Genomic DNA, 24,523 nt, shown 5'->3' with positions numbered 1-24,523 from the left:
ACAGGAGGAAATACAGATGAAGGAAGATTGTTCCAGAGTTTACCAGCGTGAGGCATGAAAGAGTGAAGATGCTGGTTAACTCTTGCATAAGGGGTTTGGACAGTATAGGGATGAGCATGAGTAGAAAGTCGAGTGCAGCGGGGCCGCGGGACGGGGGAGGCATGCAGTTAGCAAGTTCAGAAGAGCAGTCAGCGTGGAAATATCGATAGAAGATAGGAAGAGAGGCAACATTGCGGCGTAATTTAAGAGGAAGAAGACTATCAGTATGAGGAGGAGAGCTGATGAGACGAAGAGCCTTAGCCTCCACTTTGTTCAGAAGAGCTGTGTGAGTGGAGCCCCCCACACATGAGATGCATACTCCATACGAGGGCGGACAAGGCCCCTGTATATGGACAGCAACTGTGCGGTGGAGAAGAACTAGCGGAGACGGTACAGAACGCCCAGCCTCGAGGAAGCTGATTTAGTAAGAGATGAGATATGAAGTTTCAGGTTGAGATTTTGAGTTAAAGATAGACCGAGGATGTTTAGTGTTGAGGAAGGTGATAGCTGGGTGTTGTCAAAGAATAGAGGATAGTTGTTTGGAAGATTGTGTCGAGTGGATAGGTGGAGAAACTGTGTTTTTGAGGCGTTGAAGGACACCAGGTTCCTCTTGCCCCAATCGGAAATAATAGTAAGGTCTGAGGCTAAGCGTTCTGCACCCTCCAGCCTTGAGTCGTTAAGTTCCTGTAGGGTGGGTCTTCTATTACAAGAAGTCGAGTAATGCAGAGTGGAATCATCAGCGTAGGAATGGATAGGACAGTTCGTTTTGGAAAGATCATCATCAATGAACAACAGAAAAAGAGTGGGAGATAGGACAGAACCCTGTGGGACACCACTGTTAATAAATTTAGAGGAAGAACAGTGACCGTCTACCACAACAGAAATAGAACGGTCAGAAAGGAAACTGGAGATAAAGGTACAGAGAGAAGGATAGAAACCGTAGGAGGATAGTTTCGAAAGCAAAGATTTGTGCCAGACCCTATCAAAAGCTTTTGATATGTCTAGTCACTCTAGTGCAATAGCAAAAGTTTCACCGAAACGGCTAAGAGAGGATGACCAAGAGTCAGTTAAGAAGGCTAGGAGATCACCAGTAGAACGCCCCTTGCGGAACCCATACTGGCGATCAGATAGAAGGTCAGAAGTGGAAAGGTGCTTTTGAATCTTCCGGTTAAGGATTGTTTCAAAAGCTTCAGATAGACAAGAAAGTAAAGCTATAGGACGGTAGTTTGAGGGATTGGAGCGGTCACCCTTCTTAGGCACAGGCTGTATGGAGGCATACTTCCAGCAAGAAGGAAAGGTAGATGTTGACAGGCAGAGGCGAAAGAGTTTGACCAGGCAGGGTGACAGCACGGAGGCACAGTTTTTAAGGACAATAGGAGGCGCTCCATCAGGTCCATAAGCCTTCTGAGGATTGAGGCCAGAGAGGGCATAGAAAACATAATTTTGAAGAATCTTTATAACAGGCATAAAGGAGTCAGAGGGGGGATGAGTAGGAGGAATATGCCCAGAATCGTCCAGAGTGGAGTTTTTAGAAAAAGTTTGAGAGAAGAGTTCAGCCTTAGAGATAGATGAGACGGCAGTGTTGCCGTCAGGACTGAGGAGTGGAGGGAAAGATGAAGAAGTGAACTTGGAGGAGATGTTTTTGGCTAGATGCCAGAAATCACGGGAAGAGTTAGAAAAAGCAAGGTTTTGGCATTTTCTATTAATGAAAGAATTGTTGGTTAGTCGGAGAATAGATTTGGCACGATTTCGGGCTGAAATGTAAAGTTCATAATTATCATTAGTTTGAAGGCTCTGGTACCTTTTGTGAGCTGCCTCTCTATCATTGACAGCACGAGAACAAGCGTGATTAAAGCAAGGCTTTTTAGCATGAGGAGTAGAGAAAGAACGAGGAATGTATGCCTCCATTCCAGAGACAATCACCTCTGTGATGCGCTGAGCACACACAGAGGGTCTCTATCCTGGAAGCAATAATCATTCCACGGGAAATCGGAAAAGTACATCCTGAGGTCGTCCCACCGAGCTGAAGCAAAATGCCAGAAGCATCGCCTCTTCGGTGGGTCCAGAGGGTGTACAGGAGCGATAGGACAGGATGCAGAAATAAGATTGTGATCGGAGGAGCCCAACAGAAAGAACAGTTTGACAGAATAAGCAGAAGGGTTTGAGGTAAGGAAGAGGTCTAGAATGATGGGCCGGTCTCCAAGACGGTCGAGAATACGTGTAGGGTGCTGGACCAACTGCTCTAGGTCGTTGAGGATAGCAAAGTTGCTTGTTCACCAGGATGGTCAGTGAAAGAGGATGAAAGCCAAAGCTGGTGGTGAACATTGAAATCTCGTAGGATGGAGATTTCAGCGAAGGGAGAGTGGGTCAAGATGTGCTCCACTTTAGAATTCAAATAGTCAAAGAATTTTACATAGTTGGTAAAGTTAGGTGAGAGATAAACAGCACAGATGTATTTAGTAATAGCATGACAATGAAGTCTTAGCCAGATGGTAGAAAATTCAGAAGAGTCAAGGTTGTGGGCACGAGAGCAAGTGATGTCGTTGCGCACGTAGGCGCAACATCCAGCTTTGGATTGAAATTTAGGATAGAGATAGTAGAAGGGAACAGAGTAGAGATTGCTGTCAGTAGCCTCAGAACCCTGTGTTTCGGTAAGGAAGATAAGGTGAGGTTTAGAGGAGGAGAGATGATTTTCCACAGAATGAAAATTAGAGCGAAGACCGCGAATGTTGCAGAAATTGAGAAGAAAGAGGTTCGAGGAGTTATCAAGACACCTCTCGGGTCGGCAGCCAGAAGGGGAGTCCTCCCTGGGGGAATTTGTGGTCCCCCCCCCCCCCCAGGCGGGGACTCCGAGGCTTGTTGTAGGTGCACCATTTTGAAATTTGAATTTTGGGAAAAGGTGTATATGTTGTGTGAATGTAGTGTGGTGTGGATAAAGAGAGGATCTGTCTTTATATCTGTGTATATATATATATATATAAATATATATATATATATATATATATATATATATATATATATATATATATATATATATATATATATATATATATATATATATATATATATATATATATATATATATATATATATATATATATATATATTTATACCAACATAACACTCCCCATGAACACTCCAGTAAACAAATGACACTTGTTAGTTATAGAACACACGTCCTACAAGAGCACACAATCCATACCTAATAAATAATACCCTAAACGACAAGAAACTTATAATGATTACCAGCAAGATCCTTGAGTGTATACGTGGAGCCGTCGCCTGCTCTGGACTGAAGGTCCCGTATGTAAACAATGTATGAGAAGGGCTCGCATCAAGTATAAAAAGCCGCAGTAGCAAAATACATATTCCTAATATCACATTCTTCCCCCCTAAAAGAAAAACACAGAATAATAAAAACAATGGAATACTGAATCAAACCTAGTCCCAGCCATATCGGACAGGAGGTTTGGAAATCCGACTGGATCTTCTTAGTTCTGGTACAGTAGCATCCTTATTCATTGACCCTGGACTTGGTGGATTCACAACACCCACCTCTTCTTGCAGCACTGGTGCTGGCGACACCTCTCCGTCTGGTACCTTAGCGCAGGCCGGGTGAACAATGCTTGGTTCCTCAGTTACACTTGGACGGACAACCTGACCTTCAGGACATGGGGCCAGATCACGAACAGACACAGTTGACTCTCTCCCATTTGTATGTCTAATATTTGCATATGTTGGATTACTGTCGATCAGTTCAACTTCATCTACAAGTGGCTCATTCTTATTTCGCACAAACCTCCTCAGCAATACAGGTCCAGGAGTCATTAACCACGCGGGTAAGGAGCTTCCATGAGTTGAGCGGCGCTGGAACGCGAAGAATCGTTCATGTGGTGTGGTGTTTGTATATGTGCACAGCAGTGACCTCAGGGAATGTAATACATCTGGAAGGACTTGTTCCCAGTGGGTGTCAGGCAAGTTATGGGACTTAATAAGAGCTAGTTTAACTGCCTTCCATATGGTACCATTGAATCTCTCTACCTGACCATTACCTGCTGGGTGATATGGAGTTGTACGGCTGGTTGCCACTCCCTTTTGAGAAAGATACGTTTTGAGATCTTTAGACATAAAGGAAGCACCTTGGTCAGAATGAATGTAGTTTGGCATTCCACACAGGCAAAAAACCTGTTCCAAGCACTTAATTACAGTCTCAGTACTCATGTTGGGACATGAGAAAACAAAAGGAAACCGTGAAAATTCATCAACAGCTGTAAACATGTAGGGGTTACGCGTCACTGTAGGTAGAGGTCCCTTGAAATCAATGCTGAGTCGCTCCATAGGTTGGGTTGCCTTTATAAGGGTCCCTTCGGCAGCCCGGTAGTACCGAGGCTTTATTTCTGCACAAGTTCTACAAGATGCACAGGTCCTTTTGACATCCTCTGTAGAAAAGGGCAGATTCTTGGACCTTACAAAGTGTAACAGTCGGGTTACTCCACGGTGGCAGAGTCCATTATGAAGGTCAGCAAGTGTAGATGTAGGGGAAGCTGAGCAGCAGAAGGCTCTGGTAAGAGTGTCAGGTACCACATTTTCTTTCCCTGGTCGATAGCGTATGTTATAACTAAAGGCTGCAAGCTCCTCCCTCCACTCGTGTATCTTGCTGTTCTTTATCTTGGTACGTTTCCTGTTGTCTAACATAAATGATACAGAGCGTTGGTCAGTAACTAGAGTGAAGTGGCGCCGGGCTAGGTAGTGGCTCCACCGACGCACTGCTTCAATTATGGCGGTAGCTTCTTTCTCTACAATGTGGTAGTGGAGTTCACTCCCTTGCAGCTTTCTGGACATAAAAGCAACAGGTCTGCCACCCTGGTTGAGTACTGCTGAAACTGCTACATCAGATGCATCACACTCAACTTCAAAGGGCAAGTTTTCATCAACAGAATGAAGGGTGGTCTCCTCAAGCTCCCTTTTGAGCAGATTAAAAGCATCTAGTGCTTTATCATCCAGGGAAAATTTCTTAGCAGCTGCTAGTGGTTGAATTTTGTCAGAGAAGTCTTGGATCCACTTTGCATAATATGCAAACATCCCTAGGGTTCTCCTTAAAGACCCAAAGTCTTTCGGAGGAGGTAATTCCTGTAATGGACGAAGCCTCTCAGGATCTGGCCTAATAATGCCATTCCCCACACAGTATCCTAGAACATTGATGGAATACACAGACCTGACAGTCTTTGACTCGTTGAGAGTTAACCGTTTTTGTTCATCAACTTTAAGAAAATGCTTTACATTTCGATCATGCTCCTCTTGGGTACGGCTAGCAATTGTTATGTTGTCAAGGTAAGGGAAGGCCCCTTGTAAGTTCTCCTCAAGTACTAGTTTGTCCATTGCTCGCTGGAAAGCGGCTACTCCATTCGTGACTCCGAAAGGGACCCTGCAGAATTGGTACAGACCTCCATTGGCCTCAAATGCTGTATATTTTCTATCTGACTCCTTAATTGGTATCTGATGATAGGCACTTTTCAGGTCAAATGTAGAGAACACCTTGTACTGTGCAAGCCTATTAACCATATCATCAATCCGTGGTAACGGGTATGCATCCAGTTCAGTATACTGATTTATTGTCTGTGAGTAGTCAATACACATTCTCTTCTTATGCCGATTAGTGGGGTCCTTCACAATTACTACTTGAGCTCGCCATGGGGATAGACTAGGCTCAATTATGCCTTCCATGAGTAACTTGTGGACTTCTTCCTCAATAAAGATCTGGTCATCCTTACTAAAACGTCTCGACTTGGTAGCAATTGGCCTACAGTTATGTGACATGCTGTGAAAAAGAGATGGTTCTTCTAGTGCTGCAGCCGTAAGGGCACAGTACCTATCATTACCATTTAAGGTCAGTCCCGCTTTAGGTCCACCAAATTGAAATTTCACACTCAGATGTTGACGCTGAAAATCCTGTCCAAGTATTACGTCAGCACACAAGTCCCTCAGTACCCCAAGGCGTGTTGCAGGATATGACTGATTATTGATATTCAGAACAATATCAGCAATAACATAACCCGGAGAACTAGTATTCAAAGATTTCTGAGCCATAGTAATGCCCTTACTGCTTGGATACACTTTTAGTTGCAGTTTCTGTGCAACTCTCTCACTTATGTAGCTATCAGTGCTGCAGGAGTCCATAAGAGCACTCACCTTCTCACCTCTAATAGTTACTGTAGTTGCAGCCTGTGAGAGCCCATTAGGAACATTAGTCATTGTTGCTAGTACATGAGGTTGAACACTGTTGCAACAGACCCTGAAGAGGGTTTAGACTTGCATACACGAGCAAAATGCCCCTTCTTAAAACACTTGTTGCATGTAGCTTCACGCGCTGGGCATGTACTCCGAGGATGACACAATCCACCACAAAAGAAACATTTCCTTCTTGCAGTGTAAGTAGCAGCCACGGCAGACTTCTCAGAAACATCAGGTAGGCAAGTGTCTTTACCACTGGTTACAGCATCTACCTCAGGAGTCTGGGAGCTCCCCAGTGAAGGAGTGTGAGGAGACAGGGGCGACTGTGAACTAACAGCAGCGGTCGTGTGTGTAGCCTGAGGGGCGTAGGCCTCAGCGTTCCGTTGTGCAAGGTCCAACGAATAAGCTTGATCATAGGCACTCTGTAGGTCAAGAGTATTGTTTTCCAGGAGACGCTGACGTATCATAGGTGACGTGAGACCATTGATGAAGGCATCCCGGATTAACTCCTCACGATACTGTTCAACACTGACAGCCTTCAGGTTACAATCTTTACTTAACCTTCGCAGTTCTCTTAAGAATTCATCTAACGTCTCACCTGCTTTTTGTCGCCTTGTTGCAAGTAGGTGCCTAGCAAAGATTTCATTTGGTGTTTTCACATACAGTTTTTCTAGTGTACCTATGGCTGAGTTAAAGTCTTCACATTCCTCAATGCAGTCAAACACGGTATGGGAAACACAGTTCACGAGAGTTCTAAATTTGTCAGGTCCCCTTTCCCCACACTCTTCGATGAAGTTCACAAACGTTCTGCGCCAGTGTCGCCACTCCTTCGCCGCAGTCGGAGAGCTGGGGTCGAGGTCCAACCGTGCAGGCTTCAGTACTCTCTCCATGGCAGGGTTGTTAAGCTAAGTAAATTGTGATGATATGGAAACACTTGGTTGCGGCTACCCAAGCTTTACTTAGCTTAAAACCTTGGTACAGTCTGGAAACAGAACATAACTTCAGTACCAACATAACACTCCCCATGAACACTCCAGTAAACAAATGACACTTGTTAGTTATAGAACACACGTCCTACAAGAGCACACAATCCATACCTAATAAATAATACCCTAAACGACAAGAAACTTATAATGATTACCAGCAAGATCCTTGAGTGTATACGTGGAGCCGTCGCCTGCTCTGGACTGAAGGTCCCGTATGTAAACAATGTATGAGAAGGGCTCGCATCAAGTATGAAAAGCCGCAGTAGCAAAATACATATTCCTAATATCACACCTGACACCTGATTTGATTTTAGGATCAACTATCTCTGCTGATCCTCTATGACCTGAACTTGCCTGACTCATACTCGAGTTCCTAACCCTTTTTACTGGAATAATATTCAGTACGATACAAAATTTCAAGGCAAGAGCATCAATCTCCCATAAGCGACCCTTCACAATGCTGTTGAAATCTTTCAGTAGATGTATCATCTTGACAAAAGAAATGACGGTTGCAGTTTTACGGAAAAAACAATGATTCGGAGCACTAAAAGTATCACAGCGTTGTTGATGTTGTAGTGTTACGCAACATAAAATAAAGCCTTACACAAAGGGGGGGGGGGGCCACAGGGCTATACTTCGTTGTCCTCCCGAAGGATGGAAAACCTCACGTGTTGTCCGGAAGGCAACGCATTCTTCTTCCATTATGTGAACATCTACTATTAATTTCACTAAGCTGAGTTTTTTTGATTTTTAGAAATTGTGTTCTTTTTGTAATGGAAACAACAGTGACTGCCTAAAAAATCTTTCAGTACTGAATTACTGAAATATGTGTCGAGTTGTATGGTGCCGTTGCTCCTCACAGTACACGAGGGAAGATGGTTGGCGCAGTAGCTTAAGGACCCAACACAAGGGACACCAGTTTATTTTTAGTATTCACTACTGAACAATAGTATCATTTACAGTTTGCTGCCTCGTACAGGCCTGCCGGCCTCTTGCAGACTCCTGCGTTCTTATGTTCTTATGTTCAATATCACAGTGGACCGCATGCTGTAATAGTATACCTATATACGCTATACACAGAGGGAAGATCCGCCATGGTGAAGTAGTTAGCATCCATATCTACGAATTCGTGCGTCTGGGATCGAATCCCGGCCCGGGCAGTCGACATGCAGCTCACCCAGTTGTTCATCCTTCCTTTCAGGCTGGTCGAAACCTGGGAAGGTAAACTGTGGTAACCCGGATGCCATACCTGCCCTTTGTCCCGGAGTAAAGGGTTCTTACCCACCACAGGCTCATGGGCCGATTCTACGAAGAAGAGCACCGAGGCCACGCGCAGCTATGGCGTATGTCCCCAACTTTATCTTTACCTATTTCCTGTTGTACACTTTCGTTTTAGTATTGCTTTTATATAGTTAACTTACCAGTTTTCTCGTTTTAAGATCTACTTTATCGGCTTTAATGATGGAAATAAATCCATAGGCTTCGCAGAGTTCTTTAAAAAAAGTCATGAAGCAAGAATGCTTGGATTACTTGTGTCCCTGGCCGCGTGACTCCGTTCGTGTCGAAAATTGCCTCACCTGGGAGGCTGCCAGTGTGAAGGGCACCACTCGTCCGGGGGAAGGGGAGTGGTCCGGGAGAGGGGAGTCCGGGGAAACGGAGGGGGATCAAGGGGAAAGGGAGGGTAGAGGGGGGGAGTCATGAGGAATGTCTAAAAATTGTCATCATGTCAAGCCTCGGCTATGACAGATGGGACGAGGTTTCCATCGCACGCGGCACAACAGTGCTTCCCCTCCACCTTGTTGCGTGTACGTGGTGGCTGTGTGGACTCCGGAGTACTATTTTTTAGGCGGATAAATGGGACAGCGTTGTGATTCATAAACAGTGCAATAATTCCCTTTTTAATGTGATTCTTTTTTTTTTACGTGTTAGCCTATGGCGCCGGTAGGCTTTCTCCAGGGGCCTGGTGGTCGGCCCCGGCCCGTCATGGCGCAGGCAATTTTTATAGTGGCGCCATTTATCTTGGCTCATGCTGCCCCCAATAACTCATTCTTGATTCACTTGGACGGTTTCTTTTAGAGTCCGGGTTGATGAGTGGTCTTTAGGACAGCATGTGGGTAGTCTTAGGCCACTCGGCGGTGACTGAAAAATTCCAGGTGATAGCGGCCGGATTCGAACGGGCGTCGTCCAGAACTCGGTGAATGTTGGTCCCGCACGCTAACCACTCAGCCACCGCCTGCACTATATTATATAAACGAATCCATTCCTTCTGGAGTGATCCAAATGAATCACCAAACTGGAGTGAATAAGAATATATGACTCAATATTAGTGAAAAAATAGTGACGACATCTTCTGTCTCACCATTGGTCACTTTTTAATCAAAATTTTCATTCCTCTTTTCATCAAATTGTATCTGATAACATGAATCTTTAGTAAAATCACATCCAATAATCTCAAAATGCATGGCCTTGCGCAGCATACCTCATTATTGTTTATTGATCGTATTTCCTGTTGGCAATCATTTTTATTACTCTTGAACTGGTTTTATAATGACCTGTGCACAAAGAGCAACGCTTTCCTAAATGGATCCGGGAGCATTACTCTACATCCCTCCCATCATTCTCCCACACCTGTCCCTGGCCGCCACCTGTGTTTGTTAAATAACCTGTGCAAAATATGTCCACCTAAAAGATTAACTTGATCCAAGAATTTCAAATGTCCATAACCTGTTACAGCATCTCTCCCCTCTCCACCGACAACCTGACCCCTCCCACCACCTGCGTCCTCTCCTCGGCAGGTGTTCGAGGCGGTGACGGGCCGGGGACAGGTGAATGTGACCTCCGAGTCCCCGACTTTCACCCTGGAGGGCCTCACACCTGGCCTTGACTATATCATCCAGGTGACAGCGAGGAACAAGCTGGGCAGCTCCGACCCCGTGAAGCTGGAGGCGCTCACATACAAGATGGCCGAGAACAGGATGAGTGAGTAACAGAGAGAGAGAGAGAGAGAGAGAGAGAGAGAGAGAGAGAGAGAGAGAGAGAGAGAGAGAGAGAGAAGTCGTTCCAGTCACATGAAAAGAGACAGACACAGACAAACATATTTTCAAGATCAGTGAACACAACATCCAATGAGATAATATAAACAGTCAAGAGAGCAAGGTACTTAACAGTGGCACGATACCAAGAGTCTCATTATAAAATAAAATAACAGTACAATAAGGAAGCAAATTAGAAACCAGACCTACCGCGATATTGAGACAAGTAAAGGAAGGAAATAAAAAAAACAGAATTCACTTTGCTGAGACGAAATGTACACAAACTTTAAACTGAAGGAGGTCTAGTAATAACGTAATCAGCAAAATAAAAATATAAAGTTCAGTGAAAACAAACCACGACGCTAAAAAGAAATCGACAGGAAAGCTTTTTAAGATCTATGGCGATGGAAAACAAAATCAGAGATACGCATGGGAGCAATACAAAAAAGTTCAAATATAGATAAATTGGCTTGACCAGTGACATCTCAAATAATGGACGGCGGACTCTTGATTTTGCGGCGCCCTTGTCATTAAGCCGCGAATTTTGGAAAATCAACGGCTTTGGTGCGATGAATTCAATTCATCAGTGCGTGTCCTTGTCACGCAGAGGCTGGACATAGGTATGTACGCTCTACCCCCACACTGCCTTTTTTTCCTCTTATGACAAAACTGCTGATGATGCTGGGTTCATCCAGTTCAAATGCCAAGAAGAAAGGCTGCCATTGTCAAGAGGATTGCCTGCTTGAAGAAGGTACGCCATGGTCGAGTAGATAATGAAGAGAGACAGACAGCTCAATTTTTGTTATATCCTCTGCACTAACATTTAATAGTTCCAAGAGAGGGGCAATGGAGTTCTTTACCACACGGAGAGTGTTTCCAACACTGAATAGTGACATGGTTCTCAATACGCGCACGTTGTCTGGAAGCCTATGGCGAAGTTCTGTGATTAGAGTCAAAAGGAAATGTTTGCATCTTTCCTGTAGATTCCCCTCTAAATTCGCAGATTCATGCTTGGGCAGGTCTGATAACAGTTTCTCAGTTTCGTATCCAAGATTCACCTTGGGGGCCACATACTCTTCCAGGTTGCAAGTGAAGGGATCTATGCGATGCTGGTTGCTTGGCAATATGACTCTATTTACTAGACTTTCAATCAGCAATGTCAAATCATCTAACAATTTTGAGGGGTCACGGATGTTAGATTCAAATACCTTGTTCACCCTCTGTACCTCACTTAAGACAGACTTCAGAAAAATCATGTAAGCATGGCTGAATTCATCACTGTACATGGCATGCAACATTTCTGATGTGTAGCACTTTTCTGACGCTTTTGTCAGACTGAAATGAGTTTTCAGCTCCAACCACTGGTCACATATTCTTTGCACTGCAGAAGCAATAGATAGCCAACGGGTGTGGCAGGCTTGTACAATTTTAAGAGGCTCATGTCCATCATTTATCAGTTTGAATAAGTCCTTATATGCCATTTGTCTTGTGGACGATCTGGCAAACCAGTTATAAGTCTCACTCACGAGAAATTCTAGATTCCTTGGCAAGGTTACAGAACTTGCGTGTGACACAGCTAACTGGACTGAATGACATATACAGCGAATATGCACTAAAGAAGGAACTTCTTCTTTTAGTTGCTTATAAACACCATTGTTAATACCAACCATCACACTAGCGTTGTCAGTTCCAATTCCAATCATGTTCTGTATGTTCAGTCCATATGCATGTAGAGATGTCTTCAGAGCATCAACGATGCCCCTTGCATCACATTCTTGTAGTGGTGCGAGATGCAAGAAAGTAGAAACTAGTGTCTGTGAATGTTCACTGAAGTAATTTATTGCTAATCCCAGGTATTTATTAACAGCAATATCTGTGGATTCATCCAGTAAAATACTGTACTTCCTGTCACCTATGTCCTCTTTCAACTTAGTAACAAAGTGGGGCATCAGAACGTGTTTGATTATTGCAGTGCATTTAGTTCTGTGCATTGCAACTTCTGATGACGTTTTATCACTGAAACACTTTTTCACTACATCCACTAGGTGATCACATGAACTAATGGCACAGTGTTTGGCAACGAAAAGTGCTAAATGAGCTTCAGCTCGAGCCACATCACGAGACTTAACCTTGGTAAAACTTATTTTTGCTTGTCGGGAAGAAGAAAAGGGTGCACTGTTCACTTGGTGTTTCTTGCTCTTTGCGTGATCCTTTATGTCATAATATTTTGCTCTGAAAGTTGATTTACAATATTTGCAAAGAACACTTTTTTCGTCGTTAGGAACTTCTGCGATCCAGTCCTTGCATATATCATCTTGCAGCCACTGTTTTCTAAACTTCTGTGTGTATGTTCGCTGCTTAATTTCCTTAGCCATGTTTCCCTGTAAAAAAAAAATAATAATAATAATGATCTTCCCTTGGTACTGTGATAGCGACGTTTGGGCAGGGTAATGCACACTGAACGGCAAACGCACCGTTACGCACGTGAGTCAAACAGTCACTGGTACGTAGGTACTGGGCTGTGATAGCGACGGTTGGGCAGGGTAATGCACACTGAACGGCAAACGCACCGTTACACACGTGAGTCAAACAGTCACTGGTGTGATACCGTACTGGGACGGCGCGGCGACAGAATCATGACAGGAAGGATACTTGTCAGACGAACTGTTGTTGGTTACGAGTTACGACTTCGCCCAACCCTTCCCCTCGGCTCCCCACCTTCTGCTATCAACTATCACCACCGCCACAATTTCCCAATACTTATAATATAAATATAAAACATTTCTAACGATAATTTATTCCATAACCTAGTAATTTATATAAACAATGTTCTATTCACACGAAAATTTCTTTATCGCAGAAAATCGGCTAAAAAATGGCTAACTTTGGGAGGGCTTCGGCTGCTTTTTCCGGCTATCGGCTAAAAACAATTTTTTCTGGCTAGAATCCGCTAAATCCGGCTAAATCTAGCCGAAAAACGGCTAATCTGGCAACACTGATGAATTCTAGTGAGAGCTACGGGACAGTATTGTCCCGCGCGCACAGGAGAAAGTATCAGACACCACCAGAGAGAAAACTATTCGTGTCTAAATACTACAGTGTTTTTCCTACAATTTTTTTTCTAAAGGTATCTTCTGCCTCACGTGACCTTGACTGAGCACGCGGGGTGATTTAAACGGCGATTTAAATGCCCATTTAAACTCGGTCGGTAAAAATTCTTCCAGTAATGTTTTCTCTATGCCTTTAGGGTGATCACTGACGATGTTTCTCATTTTCGATAATTTTTGCATTTTTCACCTGAGTCGTTTGCCTTAATACAAATTGATAATAAGAAAAAAAAATGGAAAGCACTAAATAAATAAAGTTATAAGCAAAAAATCAGCACGTGTCCAAATCGCGACAAAAGGGTCGAAAAACAGGCTATTTTGTGACGGTTCGACGACAATTTTGGAATCGAGCTATCACAAAAACCTTCGTGCTGGTCAAACGACATTGCCAAGAGGGGCTACGTGCCAAATTACAGCCTTCTAGAGGCAATAGCAATGCCACACTAGACAAAAACGGCAAAGTGTCTGGAGTTCGTCAAAATCGCTCTCGACAGGGTTTACGTTTCGAGTTCTAGCGACGAAACTACTAAGTGTAAGAAAATGTTTTGCATCATATTGGAAAGCACATTTGTAGGGCTAAATTATTTGTTAAATAAGTTTTTTTAAATTCTCACAAAATGAGTATATTTCAAGGTTGGGAACTCGATTTTTTTTTCAGTCGTTTTTTTCTTTTTGCGAATTTATTCGATTTTTTACCCTTTCGAGTCGGTTTTTGAGCCCGGTCGCTTATTTAAAAACATAGCCCTTTCATTTTGCCGTCGATTGATACCAAAAATATTTCCGTAGCCCCAGAAATAAGGGAGTTATGGCGATTAGCACCAAAGCGGTTGATTTTCCAAAATTCGCGGCTTAATGACAGGGCTGGGGCAAATGTCCGGTCCTTAGTGTTGGGTTCACTGGCTTGACGCTACATATAAATCAAACAAAAAGATAAGGAATAAAATCAAACCACATGCACGTCAAAGAAAAAGATAGTCGAAAGTGAAAAAAAAACATCACAAAAAATAGAAAATAGGCAGAGTTAGCCGAAATAATGATAATCTCAGGAATCGGAGGGAGGGGGACGGGGTAAGCGGGACGGGGCGAGTGATATTGCCAAGGCGGGGCGGACAGAACCTTCAAGTGGAATCAGTAACTACGGTGAGGACTACTGACAGGGCCATTACATATTGCTGGGAGGTAGAGGAAGGGAGAGAAAGGGTAATTTAGACAAGAATAGGAAGGGAAGGAAACCAGGCTCACATATTTTCACTCTCAATCCGTTTCACACCGAGAATGGCTGAGTTTCAAATAAGAGAGAGAGAGAGAGAGAGAGAGAGAGAGAGAGAGAGAGAGAGAGAGAGAGAGAGAGAGAGAGAGAGAGAGAGAGAGAGAGAGGGGAACGGATTGAATGGGTTTAGATAAAAAAGTATGATGGATTTTATGTAAGATTAAGTGAATTGAAAGGTTCCGATTTCCTTCTTCGGATTGTCTCCCAGACACGCCTCGGGCTCCGTCAAATAAAAGAGAGAACTCGATCCCCATCCCCGCCCCGCCCCACCCACCCACCCACCTGTTGCCTTGTTGATGAGGAGAATAGGCACCTGTGTGGGGGGTAGATAGGGGGTAAGTGTCATAGGGAGAGAGAGAGAGAGAGAGAGAGAGAGAGAGAGAGAGAGAGAGAGAGAGAGAGAGAGAGAGAGAGACATTGTTATGCATACTTCCTCCCAAGTCCATTGCCTCTGCTTATTAAAGTTTCTCGTGCCCTGATAACGAAGCAAATTAAACTCACTCTGTCGCAAGTTTTACTGAACCTCAGAAACGACACGGAAGGATAATGTTTTAATTTGTCACGCAACTAATATACTCAGCAATGACACACACACACACACACACACACACACACACACACACACACACACACACACACACACACACACACACACACACACACACACACACACACACACACACACACACACACACACACACACACACACACACACACACACACACACACACACACACACACACACACACACACACACACACACACACACACACACACACACACACACACACACACACACACACACACACACACACACACACACACACACACACACACACACACACACACACACACACACACACACACACACACACACACACATTGAAACCAGCAATGCTCAGGGAAACTTTTTGCGGATTACATGAATTCATCCTTCCTAAGGCTTATTACAGTGGCTTTCTAATAGAGCTAACACACACTTCCCTAACCCCCTTCTCCCCTTCCCCTAAATCAATGGTTCCCAACCTTTTACTCAGGCGACCCCAATCATGCATCTCTAAATATGACCTCGACCCCACTAGTTTAGTTGTATATGAGTTAGTGCATTATAATAACACCATGTTTGATATTTTGAGGTCTTGGCGACCCCAGGAAAAACGCTTGGCAACCCCACTTGAGGTTGCGACCCCAGGTTGGAAAGGGGGATTAGAGGTATACCACCCTCCCCTCCCTATTCCCTCCATCCTTCATGTTTAATCATTATCCCCATTTCCTTCAACACCCCCTCTCAATAATCTTTCATCATTCATCAGCCCCAGCTTGAGAGAGAGAGAGAGAGAGAGAGAGAGAGAGAGTGGTAAGATGCACGGCACGCTCACATAAGTCACTGTAGAGTAATTTCACTAACAAGACTGAGGGTTACTGAACTACAGTAAGAGGAGGAGGAGGAGGAGGAGTACCAGCTCGAAGAGAGAAAGAAATATGACGAGGAGCAATTGTATATACAAGTAAGAGCAGAAATAGCAGTAGCAGGTGAATCAACAGTACGGGAAGGGGGATAATTTGGAAGCGGAGGAGGAGGTTACGCAGTACGTAGAAGAAACAGCAGTTCCAGCTGAAGTAGGGAAAGAATAGAAAGAGAAACAACTCTACAAGTAAGAGAAGGAGCAGAAGCAGGTGAATCAACAGACAAGAAGGAGGAGCAGAATGAATAGGAGGAATAAGATAAAAACGTAAAGAAATACGTTTTAACTCTTTTTGGGTTAACATTTGTGTTGGGTTTGTTAAATGTAGTTTGGCTTGAACTGTTACTTCAACGTGAAGGACTGGAAGCACAGTTGCTGCACTTCACAAAATTCCTTCTTCAAAGTTAGGTAACATAAGGCCTTTCCCTAAATTGCTCGTGGAAATGATGTAGTGGGCCGAGCGGAAACCGTCATTTTCTCCTCTCTCTCTCTCTCTCTCTCTCTCTCTCTCTCTCTCTCTCTCTCTCTCTCTCTCTCTCTCTCTCTCTCTCTCTCTCTCTCTCTCTCTCTCTCTCTCTCTCTCTCTAATTGGGGATTCACAACACAGCTTCCGTAACGAAAGATCCTGCCTATCAAACCTATTGACCTTTTATAACAACATTTTCTCAGTTTATGACGTAACCAAATCATTGGACATAGTCTATCTTGATTTCTAGAAAGCGTTTGATAAAGTCCCACTTCATAAATTACTTTATAAAATGAAGTAAATAGGTATTGACGGACAAGTAAACCAATGGATCGCGAATTGGTTGAGCAACAGACAACACAGAGTGGTGATTGACGGATTTAACTCAGAGTGGGCACCGGTCACTAGTGGCGTCCCTCAGGGAGCGGTTCTTGGCCCAGTGCTCCTCATTATTTACATCTACGATGTGGATGTTGGACTCAATAATCGCATTAGTAAATTTGCAGACGACACAAAGATTGGTAACTCGGTTCTCACTGACGAAGACAGGCAAAGCCTCCAGGAGGATTTGCACAAAATGTCAGCTTGGTCGGATAGATGGGAGATGCCCTTTAACGTAGACATTTTTTTTTCTTTTACAACAAAGGAGACACCTCAAGGGCACACAAAAAAGGAAACAATAATAAATAAAAAAAACGCTACTCGCTGCTCCTAAAAAAAGAATCAAAAGAGGTGGCCGAAAGAATTTCGGGAGGAGAGGTGTCCTGATACCTTTCTCTTGAAAGAGTTCAAGTCGTAGGCAGGAGGAAATACAGATGAAGGAAGATTGTTCCAGAGTGTACCAGCGTGAGGGATGAAAGAGTGAAGATGCTGGTTAACTCTTGCATAAGGGATTTGGACAGTATAGGGATGAGCATGAGTAAAAAGTCGTGTGCAGCGGGGCAACGGGAGGGGGGGGAGGCATGCAGTTAGCAAGTTCAGAAGAGCAGTCAGCGTGGAGATATCGATAGAAGATAGAAAAAAGAGGCAACATCGCGACGGAATTTAAGAGGTAGAAGACTATCCGTAGGAGGAGAAGATCTGATGAGACGAAGAGCCTTAGACTCCACTCTGTCCAGAAGAGCTGTGTGAGTGGAGCCCCCCCACACGTGAGATGCATACTCCATACGAGGGCGGACAAGGCCCCTGTATATGGATAGCAACTGCTCGGGAGAGAAGAACTGGCGGAGACGATACAGAACGCCCAACCTCGAGAAAACTGATTTAGCGAGAGGAGATGTGAAGATTCCAGTTGAGATTTTGAGTTAAGGATAGACCAAGGATGTTCAGTGTTGAAGATGGTGATAGCTGAGTGTTGTCGAAGAATATGGGATAGGTGTTTGGAAGATTGTGTCGAGTTGATAGGTGGAGAAATTGAGTTTTTGAGGCATTGAAGGACACAAGGTTCCTTCTGCCCCGATCGGAAATGATAGCAAGGTCTGAGGTTAATCGTTCTGCAGCCTCCAGTCTGGAGTCGTGTACTTCCTGTTGTGATGGTCTTCTATTGAAAGAAGTTGAATAATGCAGAGTGGAGTCGTCGGCGTATGAGTGGACAGGACTGTTTGTTATGGAATGAAGATCATTGATGAATAACAGGATGAGAGTGGGTGATAGGACAGAGCTCTGTGGAACACCACTGTTGATAGGTTTAGGGGATGAACAGTGACCGTCTACCACCGCAGAGATAGAACGGCCGGAAAGGAAACTGGAGATAAAGGAACAGAGAGAGGGATAGAATCCGAAAGAGGGCAGTTTAGAAAGCAAAGACTTGTGCCAGACTCTATCGAAGGCTTTCGATATGTCTAGCGCAACAGAGAAAGTTTCACCGAAACGGCTAAGAGAGGATGACCAAGAGTCAGTTAAGAGAGCAAGAAGATCGCCAGTAGAACGCCCCTTGCGGAACCCATACTGGCGATCAGATAGAAGGTTAGAAGTGGAAAGGTGCTTTTGAATCTTCCGGTTAAGGATTGATTCAAAAGCTTTAGATATACATGAAAGTAAAGCAATAGGGCGGTAGTTTGAGGAATTGAAACGGTCACCCTTCTTAGGCACAGACTGTACAAAGGCATACTTCCAGCAGGAAGGAAAGGTAGATGTTGATAGGCAGAGACGAAAGAGTTTGACCAGGCAGGGTGTCAGCACGGAAGCACAGTTTTTAAGGACAATAGGAGGCACTCCATCAGGTCATAAGCCTTCTGAGAGTTGAGGCCAGAGAGGGCATAGAAAACATCATTTAGAAGAATCTTAATAACAGGCATAAAGGAGTCAGAGGGGGGATGAGTAGGAGGAATATGCCCAGAATCGTCCAGGGTGGAGTTCTTACAGAAAGTTTGAGCTAAGAGCTCAGCCTTAGAGACAGATGAGACGGCAGTGCCGCCGTCAGGGTTAAGGACAGGAGGGAAAGAGGAAGAAGTGAAATTGGAGGATATATTTTTGGCTAGATGCCAGAAGTCACGGGAAGAATTAGAAGAAGCAAGGTGTTGACTTTTTCTATTGATAAAAGAAGTTTTGGTAGGTCGGAGAATATATTTGGCACGATTCCGGGCTGATATGTAAAGTTCATAGTTAGCGGGAGTTCGAAGGCTCTGGAACCTTTTGTGAGCTGCCTCTTTATCTTTAATAGCACGAGAACAAGCATGATTAAACCAAGGCTTTTTAGCATGAGGAGTAGATAAAGAACGTGGAATGTAAGCCTCCATTCCAGTGACAATCACCTCTGAGATGCGCTGGGCACACACACATCACTGGAAGCAGTGATCATTCCACGGGAAATCGGAAAAGTACATCTTCAGGTCATCCCACCGAGCTGAAGCAAAATCCCAGAAGCATCGCCTCTTCGGTGGGTCCAGAGGATGTACAGGAGCGATAGGACAGGAAACAGAAATGAGGTTACGATCGGAGGAGCCCAACGGAGATAACAGTTTGACAGAGTAAGCAGAAGGATTAGAGGTAAGGATGAGGTCTAGAATGTTGGGCCTGTCTCCAAGACGGTCGGGAATACGTGTATTGTGCTTAACCAACTGCTCTAGGTCGTTGAGGAGAGCAAAGGTGTAGGCTTGTTCACCAGGCTGGTCAGTGAAAGAGGATGAAAGACAAAGGTGGTATTGAACACTGAAATCTCCCAAGTGAGATGTCAGCGAAGGGAGAGTGAGTGAAGATGTGCTCCACTTTAGGAATTCAAATAGTCAAAGAATTTTACATAGTTAGTAGAGTTATGTGAGGGATAAACAGCACAGATGTATTTAGTAATAGAATGACAATGAAGTCTTAGCCAGATGGTGGACAATTCAGAACAGAAGAGTCAAGGTCGTGAGCACGAGAGCAAATGATGTCGTTGCGCACGTAGGCGCAACATCCAGCTTTGGATTGAAATTTAGGATAGAGATAGTAGGAGGGAACAGAGTAGAGATTGCTGTCAGTAGCCTCAGAAACCTGTGTTTCGGTGAGGAAGAGAAGATGAGGTTTAGAGGAGGAGAGATGGTGTTCCACGGAATGAAAATTGGAACAAGGAATAAAAAGTTCGATTACGAAATGCGCGGCGTTAAACTCACAAGTGTTCAATGCGTTAAGGACTTTGGGGTCAAAATCAGCAATGCATCGATGCAGCAAATAAAGCGAACAGAATGTTGGTCTTCATTAAAAGAAACTTTTTATTCAAGAATAAAGATGTAATACTTCCGCTCTACAATAGTTTAGTCAGACCCCACTTGGAATATGCGGTACAGTTTTGGTCTCCCCACCATGCAAAGGACATTGCTAAATTAGAAGGTGTTCAGCGTCGGGCAACAAAAATGATCCCTTCCTTGCGCAACAAATCCTACGAAGAAAGGCATTCCACCCTTAACATGTTCTCTCTTGAGAAACTTCTCCTCTGAGGAAAATTGATCGAATGTTTTAAAATACTTAATGGTTTCACGAATGTAGACATATCAAAATTGTTTATGATCGATGACACTTTGCGAACGAGGAACAATGGCATAAAACTCAAATGTAGACAGGTAAATTCAGACTGCACCAAATTTTTCTTCATCAACGTTGTAGTGCGAGAATGGAATAAGGTCCCACCTTCAGTGGTCCAGTGTAATACGATTGACTTCTTTAAAAAGAGCTCGACCGTCACTTCCTTCAACTTGATATTAACTAGAGTAGAAATGCAACGTTTTGGAGGCATCTGATTAATGTAAAACCACTTGGGCTTAAGGACAGGCCACTTAGTCTGGATCATGGGGTCTGTGTTGTCTGATTTTCTATGTAAATCTATGTTAATCTCTCTCTCTCTCTCTCTCTCTCTCTCTCTCTCTCTCTCTCTCTCTCTCTCTCTCTCTCTCTCTCTCTCTCTCTCTCTCTCTCTTTTGTGGAATTCCCCAGCTCTTCTAATTCCAGCACTGGACGAACGAGAAACTCATCTTAAGTTTTCGTTTTCATTTTGTTAATATTCATCAAATTTTTTCCTTCCTTTATCCTATACTTTCTTTAGTACTTCCTCTTTCTCCTACACTTCTTTCTCTATCTACTCCTCGTTCTTGCACAAGTATACTCATTCTCTTCTCTTTATCGCCCTTCTCTTCTTACCCACGCCATCTTTTTTGTCCTCTCGGTCGTTCTCCTCCTCTTGTTCCTCCTTTCCGTCATCCTTTTCTTGCCTCTTCTCTTCGTCCTCTTCCTCCTGCTCTTCTTTGTCCCTTGACACGGACCAGTGACACCCACGACCCGCCTCAATTGCAGGATCCTATTTTCTTCCTTCACATAATGGACTGGAAAGTTAGTGAACTTCCTTAACTTCCCCGCTGTAATGAGCAGTGCATGAGAGTCACTGTTGGTGTTATGAGAAAAGTTCTACGATTAGTCTTTTGTAACGTTAGTTACGAGTTACCTTACCCGCTATACCTATCCGTCCACCTGTGTATGCCCTCGCTACTCTCGCTGCCTGTTATTCCCGACAACAACTCGCAACCTCGTCCCTTCCATTCACTACTACCCTCGCTACCAACCCTATCTTCTTCCACCTTCCGCCGCCTCGCCCCTTCCATTCACTGCTTCCCTTTTGAACATACGCCTTGCGTCCTCGCCTCCTCGTCTCATTCCATCTCACCTCACACTTACCCGTCATATTCTGTCCCTGTGCACACGCAACATCCTTTTTTCTCTTTTTGTTTTTTTGCTTTCCTGCACACACACACACACACACACACACACACACACACACACACACACACACACACACACACACACACACACACACACTCTCTCTCTCTCTCTCTCTCTCTCTCTCTCTCTCTCTCTCTCTCTCTCTCTCTCGAACCCCCCCACCCCCCCCACCCCACCCTTCAAGTCCTTTTGCAGGCCGCTTATCGCGTTAAATATTTCCACAGGGGACGAACAGGGTGGTGAAGGCGGTGGCGACGTTGGCGGCGGCGACTTTGGCGGCGGGCTTCTGCTGGTGAGCCTGATGGTGGCGGCCGCTGTTCTGACTGTGGCGGCGGCGGCGGGCCTGGCTGGGCGCTGCCTCTGGGCGCGACGGCACGACAGAGATCTGATTACCGCTAGAAATAGGTGAGACGATGTTGGCTGATGGTCGTGAAGGTTTGTGGTGAGGGAGGTGAGGGACACGGGAATAGGTAGAGTTGTGTGGTGATGATGTGATAGCGACGGGGAAGCATGCAGGGATATTTGATTATTTGTCTTTTTTCCCCTCTTGTTTGATATCCGTTTGTCCATGATAACATAATAGGTGCTTTTTATTTTGGACCATATGCCATATTTCTTGACAAACTAAATTTTTCAATGATATATCCATTGTTTTATCCCATGTAATTTTCATATGTCTATAAGAAATCTGTAGTGTTATCTAAGTCCTTCGTACCCTTACATTAACATCACCTGTTCTACACTATGGATTTGCGTGTCACATGATTTCTTTATACATATTCGGGGTTTACTGTGTGACATTTTTCCCTTACTATTAAAATGGGCCACCTTTCTCACGGCGTCGGAAGCCTGACCACCTCTCTCACCTGTCTTCCATCGGGGCAGCCAGATTCGGAAGGCTCCTCAACGACGCAGTACGTGACACCCGATCAAAAAACGACCCTCAGCCACGTCCTTCCAACCCCCCACATGTAAATAGACGCCATGCATCGCATCAAACCCGTAACTGTGATCTCGCAAGTACCACCACCTCTATTACCAAGCCTCTAGATAACTTAAACATCCTTAGTTTCAATGCGCGTAGCTTAAGAAACAAATTTGATGAACTGAGATGTCTTGCTCTAACAAAAAAAAATTGACATAATTGCTATAACCGAAACATTTATCGACACCACAAATATTGATTTATGTTGGACTCAATAATCACATTAGTAAATTTGCAGACGACACAAAGATTGGTTATTCGGTTCTCACTGACGAAGACAGGCAAAGCCTCCAAGAGGATTTGCACAAAGTTTCAGCTTGGTCGGATAGATGGGAAATGCCCTTTAAACAAGTGCCAGGTCCTTCAAGTTGCAACAAGAAATAAGAAGTTCGATTACGAAATGCGCGGCGTTAAACTCACAAGCGTTCAATGCGTTAAGGACCTGGGGGTCAAAATCGCGTCAAACCTCAAATTCTCACATCAATGCATCGATGCAGCAAATAAAGCGAACAGAATGCTGGGCTTCATTAAAATAAACTTTTTATTCAAGAATAAAGATGTAATACTTCCGCTTTACAATAGTTTAGTCAGAATGTGCGGTACAGTTTTGGTCTCCTCACCATGCAAAGGACATTGCTAAATTAGAAGGTGTTCAGCGTCGGGCAACAAAAATGATCCCTTCCTTGCGCAACAAATCTCTTGAGAAACGTCGCCTCCGAGGAAAACTAATCGAATGTTTTAAAATACTTAATGGTTTCACGAATGTAGACAGAACAAAATTGTTTATGATCGATGACACTTTGCGAACGAGGAACAATGGCATAAAATTCAAATGTAGACAAGTAAATTCAGACTGCACCAAATTTTTCTTCACCAACGTTGTAGTGCGAGAATGGAATAAGCTCCCACCGTCAGTGGTCCAATGTAACACGATTGACTCCTTTAAAAACAAGCTCGACCGTCACTTCCTTGAACTTGATATTAACTAGAGTAGAAAAGCAACGTTTGGAGCCATCTGATTAGTGTAGATTCACTTAGGTTTAAGGACAGGCCACCTAGTCTGGACCATGGGGTCTGTGTGGTCTGTTTTTCTATGTAATTCTATGTAATTTCATCTCTTTACTTTTCTATTAATATGCACTCACGGCGCCGTAAGCCTGACCGCCTGTCTCGCCTTTCCCCAGGAGCACAAGAGGCTACTCGGCGCCGCCTGAGAGGCACAGTGAACGGCTCTCAGGTGAGGACGCAACAGGTGAGCCAGCCAGCCATCCTTAATGAGGGAGTTTTTGTACCTCCTTGTGTATGTTTGTGTGTATTTTTCGTATAATATAACCTTATAACATTTATGACTTTCCAGTTTTACTAAAAGTGAGTGTTATGCAGTGATATATTAGTTGATTAATTTCCTTTTATCATTTCATGTGTGCAAAAGTCGCTTAATTCCACGTACAACTCACGATTGGATACGTGATATTCAACCAGATATGAACGTCCTCTTTTTATATAATTTTCTTAGGATGCCAAAATAACCTTCTCTTTGATGTGTCCTCGTTCATTCATCCATTTCACTACCAACATCACCACCACCATCACCACCACCATCACCACCATCATCATCATCATCATCATCATAGACGTTCTCGTCACAGCTTTCTACTCCCTGTTTTCTCTCTATTTCTTCCACTTTTTCTTCTTTCGTGAGACTGAAGACCAAAGCCGCGAGACTGAGGAAGCTTAGGCGTCGTGCAAAAGGG

The 24,523-nt window shown here is 44.1% G+C and overlaps 1 protein-coding gene across 1 annotated transcript in view; it reads left to right on the top strand.

The window, feature by feature from the left end:
- Positions 1-24,128, top strand: part of LOC126992569 (hemicentin-1-like) — a 203,252-nt gene extending 179,124 nt beyond the window's left edge. The window contains exons 12-14 of the mRNA XM_050851383.1: positions 10,052-10,235; positions 22,009-22,189; positions 23,954-24,128. Coding sequence (XP_050707340.1) covers positions 10,052-10,235; positions 22,009-22,189; positions 23,954-24,044 — 456 coding nt within the window. The 3' untranslated portion in view covers positions 24,045-24,128. The remainder of the gene's footprint in view (positions 1-10,051; positions 10,236-22,008; positions 22,190-23,953) is intronic.
- The last annotated feature ends 395 nt before the right edge of the window (positions 24,129-24,523 follow it).

Source organism: Eriocheir sinensis, chromosome 7, assembly GCF_024679095.1.
Source record: "Eriocheir sinensis breed Jianghai 21 chromosome 7, ASM2467909v1, whole genome shotgun sequence".
Taxonomy (NCBI): domain Eukaryota; kingdom Metazoa; phylum Arthropoda; class Malacostraca; order Decapoda; family Varunidae; genus Eriocheir; species Eriocheir sinensis.
The sequence above is the reverse complement of the archived record's forward strand: the minus strand, read 5'-3'. Positions and strand labels throughout refer to the sequence as shown.